Source organism: Metschnikowia bicuspidata, assembly GCF_001664035.1.
Source record: "Metschnikowia bicuspidata var. bicuspidata NRRL YB-4993 chromosome Unknown METBIscaffold_1, whole genome shotgun sequence".
NCBI classification, from domain to species: domain Eukaryota; kingdom Fungi; phylum Ascomycota; class Pichiomycetes; order Serinales; family Metschnikowiaceae; genus Metschnikowia; species Metschnikowia bicuspidata.
The window spans coordinates 3,131,126-3,138,252 of record NW_017387731.1 but is presented as its reverse complement, the minus strand read 5'-3'; the positions used below and the strand labels follow the sequence as shown (position 1 = coordinate 3,138,252).

General features: G+C 49.6%; 2 protein-coding genes across 2 annotated transcripts; both read right to left on the bottom strand.

Moving 5' to 3' along the window:
* Window positions 1–1,018: 1,018 nt before the first annotated feature.
* On the bottom strand, window positions 1,019–2,374 carry GDH3 (glutamate dehydrogenase (NADP(+)); the record flags this gene model as incomplete). Its single annotated transcript, XM_018856975.1, has 1 exon — window positions 1,019–2,374. The coding sequence occupies one exon, from the start codon at window positions 2,372–2,374 to the stop codon at window positions 1,019–1,021; it is 1,356 nt and encodes a 451-aa protein (XP_018714221.1).
* Window positions 2,375–5,047: 2,673 nt separating this feature from the next.
* On the bottom strand, window positions 5,048–6,529 carry TIM54 (Tim54p; the record flags this gene model as incomplete). The annotated part of the gene is made up of 2 exons (XM_018856908.1): window positions 5,048–5,554; window positions 5,726–6,529. 2 exons carry the CDS (start codon window positions 6,527–6,529, stop codon window positions 5,048–5,050), a joined length of 1,311 nt encoding a protein of 436 aa, XP_018714220.1.
* Between the last annotated feature and the right edge of the window lie 598 nt (window positions 6,530–7,127).

Below are 7,127 nucleotides of genomic sequence, written 5' to 3'. Positions count from 1 at the left end.
ACCAAAAAAAAAAAAAAAAAAAAAAAAAAAACTAGGGCACAGATTACGATTTATTTATCTCTTGCAGTTCTCGACCGTTTTCGAACGTTATAAATCTTTTGATACGATCATGCTACCAAAGCTTCATCTTGCCATGATACTGGCAAATTTTGCAAGCTCGACAGTTTTTAAAATCAGTTGATGTTAATACGAACCACCCACATCAGCTTGCAACTGTATCTTCCGCCTCCCCGATTCAATAACTTAAGCGTCCATTCCAGTGATTCATTTTCTCGCATTCTACCAAATGTTTGGGTAAAATCCACAAAGCTTAACTGATATGAATACATTATAGCACGTAATAGTATATCTATAACTTCTGGCTTTGCCTATGAGACCACCCAGCCCGTTGAGTCCATGCTCCATGATCATCCCAACATCCTCTCCCCCAAAGGCACAATAAAGTTACGGTTCTTTGGAGCTTGTGATATGGGTACTATTCTCTAGAAAGCTGTGATTGTTGTTTGATCCTAATTGGACAATCGATCCATGACGAATATCTGGTGGTGTTCTGATGCATGATGATGAATTGCAGAATGACGTTCCCGTTGTAGCATTTTTCTGCCACAGAGTATTGCATTATCCTTGACAAGTGGGCTGTCAGTGTATGTTTCGGAGATAATATTAGGATCTGGTGAATATTCCATTGGCAAGAACAGAGCCGGGATGATAGTTTGTTAGTGGAGCCACCTTGTGGACCTGCAGTTTCAACGTCTAGGCTCCTGGTGTCCGGCTCCTTCTTATTAGCAAAACCTGATAGTGAGTCTGTACCATAAGCGAGCCCCTCCGTGGATATGAGTTCCATTTTCAATCCAGAAAGTTGCCTATCATTGGGCCAGTTGCATTGATCATTCCTTGCAAACCGATGTTGTCCCGTTTTAAAGCCTAAATCCAGAACCGGTCCTGCCCCACGCGTCTACAAAGAAATGGTATCCTTTTCCTCTTATTTTCTATTTATACCCAAGCCTACCCTGCAGGCTCAGAAGACATCACCCTGGTTGAACATGGCGTCGGCAACCTTGATGAAACCAGCGATGTTGGCACCCTTCAACAACGAAGGCAAGCCGGCGTCCTTGTCCACGGAGTACTTGATGGCGGTGTCGTAACAGTTCTCGAAACAGGTGTACATGATGTCCTTCAACTTGTTGTCAACCTCCTCCTCGGTCCACTTGACTCTCTGGGAGTTCTGGGCCATCTCCAAACCAGACACGGCAACACCACCACAGTTGGCCGCCTTGCCGGGAGCGTACCAAACGCCCTTGGCTCTGTTGGCCTCGAACACGTCAATGGCCTCTTTGGTGGAACCCATGTTGGAGCCCTCGGCAATGTAGAGACAGTTGGCCTCCACCAAGACCTTGGCCTCGTCGCCAGAAACCTCGTTTTGCGTGGCACATGGCAAGGCAATGTCGACCTGGCCCACGTGGACCCATGGACGCGCACCGGCAATGTACTCGACCTTCTTGCCAGAGAAGGCGGAGGCCGAGATGATCTGCTCCAACGACTGGAACTTGACCTTGGCCACGATGATCTCCTGGACCTGCTCGGGCGTGATGCCCTCCTGCACGATGATGGAGCCCTTGGAGTCGGACAACGACACGACGGTTCCGCCCAACTCAATGACCTTCAAGGCAGCGTACTGGGCCACGTTTCCGGACCCGGAGATGGCCACGCGCTTGCCCTTGAAGGACTCCTTGCCGCCGGTGGCCTTCTCAATCATCTTCTCCACGTAGTACACCGTGCCGTAGCCGGTGGCCTCGGGCCTGATCAAAGAGCCTCCCCAGGACAAGCCCTTGCCGGTCAAAACACCGGAGAAGTTGTTCTGCATGGACTTGTAGGCGCCGAAAAGGAAGCCCACCTCACGGCCACCCACACCAATGTCGCCCGCAGGCACGTCGGTGTCGGCACCAATGTATCTGGCCAACTGTCTCATGAAGGCCACGCAGAATCTCCTGATCTCGTTGTCGGATCTGTTCTTGGGGTTGAAGTCCGAGCCTCCCTTGCCGCCGCCCATCATCAAGCCGGTCAACGCGTTCTTGAAGATCTGCTCGTATCCCAAGAACTTCAAGATGGACAAGTTGACGCTGGGGTGGAATCTGAGACCGCCCTTGTATGGGCCCAAGGCAGAGTTGAACTGCACACGGAACCCGTTGTTGACCTCGACCTCGTGGTTGTCGTTTTCCCACGCGACTCTGAACTGGATGATTCTCTCCGGCACAGAGACAACGGGGATCACCTTCTTGTACTCGGGGTGCTCGGTGAAAAGCGTGGAGTCTTCAAGGGCAGACAACAACTCGTTGTAAGCTTGCTGGAATTCGGGTTCGTGGGGCAACACCATTGTAGACTGGAAGACTGGAGGGTTCGAGAAAGTCGTGGTCTGGAGAAAAGTTTGGAGCCAACGGGGCGCCAGGCAGGCCCATGCTTATATACATCGGCGCCTCTCCTGCGCCTGTCTTGCAATTACGTAGTTGAGTCGAGAAGCACCGGAGCTTGCCTGGGAAAAGAAACGCGCGCTTGAGTCAACGGCCTGCATGCGGCGCGCGGCGCGCTTGATCTCCCGCCAATCACAGCGCGCGATTGTGCGCGATTGTGCGCGATTGTGCGCGATTGCGCGCGTCCATGCACGTCCTCACGAGTCATGCCATCGGGCCTGAAGCGGGCCGCCCAATCGCCTCGCTCCGGACTTATCAGTAGCAAATCACACGGGAGTGCCTGGCTGCGCTACTGCTTTTGCCTTCTGCAAGCGCGGGTCTCGGAGCTCCACGAACACCGGGGCGACAGAATGGGGCCGGAAAAAATGGCCCGGAAATCGGCCAATCAAAACTGTCTCCGCCAATCAACACATTCCCGGCCAGCCAAAACAGATAATCTCGACTGGCCAAAACGAATAATCGCGACTGGCCAAAACAAATAATCTCGGCTGGTCAAAACAAATAATCTCGGCTGGCCAGAATTAAAAAAGACAAAGGCCGAATGGTCGGAATATCCGTGCCCTGCGCCTTTTTGGACCCTCGCTCCCGCGGCCCTGCTCTCATCAATTTACGCTTTTTGGACATGGCTCGGACCTCGCCTTGCTTGACTGTGCTTTACTTTCTTGTTTTCAGTATCTGCCGGGACGTTGTGGAGTGCAGGACATGCCAACATTCCATGGGTGCTATTTTTCCATGGCTCCCGAAATTAAAATGTAGACTTCCTGGGGCATGTTGAGACTCGTGGTCCTGCTCTGCTTTCCGCCACACAGTGCGGCAAGCGGGTACGACTTCCCAATTGAAATATGTCCCACGGCTTTAAAATTTAAACACACTTCCCCACCGATCGAAAACTTACGTTGCATCAAAAGCTTGCGGTGCATGTAAAGCTTACGGTGCATTGCACCCCGCCCGGTTTTATTGTTGGCGTTTCAGTCGAGATCAACCGTAAGTGCATTATGTGCACTCCTTCGCCATAGAACTCCATACCGATAACAGACCTGTCCTTTTCCGAGGGAACTGCAACTTCGGGCCATGCGATATAATGTGCCCAGGTAGCGCTTCGTATGACCAAACTGAATAGGGCCGCTAGACATCTTAACACACCGTAACGCTTTTTAACTTGTAACGCATCGTAAGACATTGCTAGTCGGCATATAGTTTCAGAAGGCGTACTATGTTCATGAGGGGTTTTGCCTTCCCATGACATTGGGATATATTCGACGCTATGAGTGCGACAAAGAAACGTTAGTGATTCGTTTTATCGTATGGTGGCATATTAGATGGGACGGATCTGCTTAATTAATACTATTCCGATATTTAGCTGGCAGGTTCTGGTGCGCCTCCTCAATGCCGAGCACCCTGTTCTGAAACTATTGCAAATAAATGCTTTGCAACGATTTTTCCGATGAATTCATGGGAATGCTTAAAAGAAGTTTTGTCCTAGTCTGGAAGAATACTATGATTATCCAAATTTTTGCAGCGATAATCCAGCTAGAAAGGCACGAGCAAGTCACGTAATAGCTTCTGTTCATAGTGACAAGCGATCTAGGTTTATGGCTCATAGCTATCAATAGCTCACTGTTTGCTCACGTTCCTGACGTGCGTTACAAAGTAATTCTTTTATTGAATGATTAGATTCAAGGTGAGAAAAGATCTTCGCGTTGATCTAGCCAGTGTCCTTATCGACACGCAACAGCTTCGTGTTTCTTTAATTGGGGTTCTCTTCTATAAATCTAATAAGTGGGATTCTTCAAAAACTACCTAATGCCGCATTTACGAAGCGATGCTTTCATATCCGTTTTGCGAAATATATCGTTTTGCAAGGAGGTTGAGCAGAGCAAACCCTCGCACAACTGCCGTATCTACAATCCAATCAATTTGATCAGTTTGATCAGTTTAAAAAATGTGCAAGCTTTTACGCATGATTCTTCAACCTGCTGTACATTTGAAAACAATCGGTGACGTTTTGCAAGCATCACATTACTTCCTCAAAAAATATCTCCAGCAGTTCCGTATAGAACCTGAAAATAGACTCGCTATGGCGGCTTGCCAAACTCAGCCATGTTCACCATACAAATATCAACTTTTTCTAGATTCATCAGTACTTTTCAACCCTGCAAAAAGAAGGTAAAAGAAAGACAGACAATTAAACATGCATAGTTCTCACAGTTGAAATTGATTTGTGTGGCTCAGCTGGATTAAGAAGTCTTTCCAATGACTCAATGGCTCAGTATTTATCCAGAATATCCAAAAAGAACCCTTACCCTTATGAACTTTAAAAACAAAAAACACCTGAGAGCAGAAATAAACCAGCAAACGAACCCAAAAGCCTAACGGAAATCGTAGACACTGTCAGAGTCTACGAACTCTAAATGCCCAACTCGGTCCATTTTCAAACACTTCGCTTTATTCCCCCCACGATCTTTCGCTTCTTCATAACGTCTCTCGCAAACTCGACTTTATGTCCTTTTAAGTTATAAGAGTCGGACGGGCCGTGAGGCGGTCGAAGCATTCTTTCGACCATCTATATACAAACACTCTCAACGGCCAGAGTCATATACCCGCATTCTGGACGTCACACGCTCGTCGACTTCAAGCTCTTGCACCCACTCGCTCTTCTTCTCTTTGCCTCTCTCAACCCACTTCTTCGGCCATTCCACCTCTTCCTCTTTGCCCAAGAACTGATCTTTGAACTCGAATTTTCTGCTGTGTCCGTCCACAACATACATAGTCTTTGCCGACACCTCCTCGGCCAATTCCCGCCTGGTGAAATAACGATATATCTTTCTTGGCATGTTCCTGAATCCGGTCAATTTGGGGATAGGAAAGACGTAGAGCGGTTGTTCGAAAATCACAGGAACGTTGTCCTTGTTTCGGATTACAGAGTTGAAGTCAAGTTCAGGGGCCAATTGTCCGCTGGCGTAGTCGCCAGGAAGTATATATGGCTTTGGCACGGGATTTTCTTTTTTCGCTGCCTCGCCCTCCTTCTCTGCGAAATCGGCAATCTCGGCCGGCTTTGTTTCATCAGCAACTTCAGGTGTCTTTTGCTCTACGACGATATCCTGCTTGTTCTCATTTGCCTCGGGAGTATCTCTGGCGATACTGTTTTCGACTGCAGTATTCTCGACAGAATTATCATCAGCAGTGTTGTCAACAGCAGTGTTGAAAGTAGCAGTATTGTCAACAGCAGTATTGTCAACAGCATTGTCTTCGGAGACCGGCTTCTCGTTTAAAACAACCTCTGCGGGCTTTTCTAAGGGCCCTAGGAGACCCTCGTGCACACCATTGATGTACTCTTTGTAAGTGCCTCTGCCAATGCAAATGACACCGCCACATAGAAGGGCATCGTCCTCGAAGTCCCGATGTGGGGTCACGGGCTCGGCCACTTTGTAAAGACCCAAAACATCGGTGGGACCGTACAACTCGTGGCGTGCGACGTATGTTTCGGGCTCGGGCTCTTTCCTCTTGAACCTGGCAAATGCCAGCGGCACGCTTTCGCGGAAAAACCTGGACCATGACTTCTCGTACGCTTGCTGTGCAAGCTCTTCGCTCTCAGCCAATCTGGCCGCATTCTGGTCACGCCTCAACTGCCTGATTTTCTCTGCCACCTGCGAGCGAATGTCGCCCTGCCTATTTTCCGTGTAGACCTCGAAATCAATGGCCGCGGCGTTCAAGATGGGCTTGATGTAGTGGCGGAAATGGCGTAAGGACTCATCAAGAAAGTCGTCCGGAGGAGGGGCAATGAAAATAGAGAGTTTACGGGGCAAGCGGCCCGTGGTGTAAGTTTCCTGGCCCAAGGCCTCGACCTGCTTCATGTACTTTTGTCTGATGGCCTTTTGCTGCTGCTTGTCGTAGTAAATGCCGCCGCTCACAGATGCCAAAAGCGTCCAGAAGATCATCCAGTTGCGCGAGGGAAGCGAGACTCTGGGAATGCCCATGGCGCGGAGCGCAGGGTTCGACCAGCTTTTCTTGGCCGGCTTGGCAGGCTCGCTAGGAGCCGCTGGTTTGTTTCCGTCACTCATGGCGCAAAAAATAGGAGGATGAGCCAAGTGCCTTGTACGGTGAAACCTGGAGAAATGTCAGTGATGGGGCCGGGCCAAAATTCTCAGTGCGAAAAGCGCGCGCTGCGGGCCCGTCCGCGGGCACTATTTGCCAAGCGTCGAACTATGGTTTTGGAAGTCTCCATGACTTGGGAGATGTTTTCGGGATTTTGGGGAGGTTTTCTTTTCTGGAGTCTTGAAAGGGTCTCTATCCGTTTGGTGGTTTGGCCCGATACCTAGTTCTTCTTCGGGTTGTTCGGGGATGGCCATGACTCTGCGGTGCGGCTTGGGTCCTATTGCTGCGAAAACCAAGGCCTTGATGCCTGGAACCGTTACCAACTGACACCGGCCAGTAGGCTAATCTATGTAAGTAAAGCAAAAGTCGCATTAAATTGACCAGTCTTGGAGCTGATAGAGCGAGCCACGCGTCGGCGAACACATGAAGCAAAGCGAAGGAGTCAGCCGAATGAAGAACACCGTACGGGTCAGCCGAACGAAGAACACCGTACGAGTCAGCCGAACGAAGCAAACCGTACGAATCAGCCGAACGAAGCAAACCGTACGAGTCAGCCGAACCAAG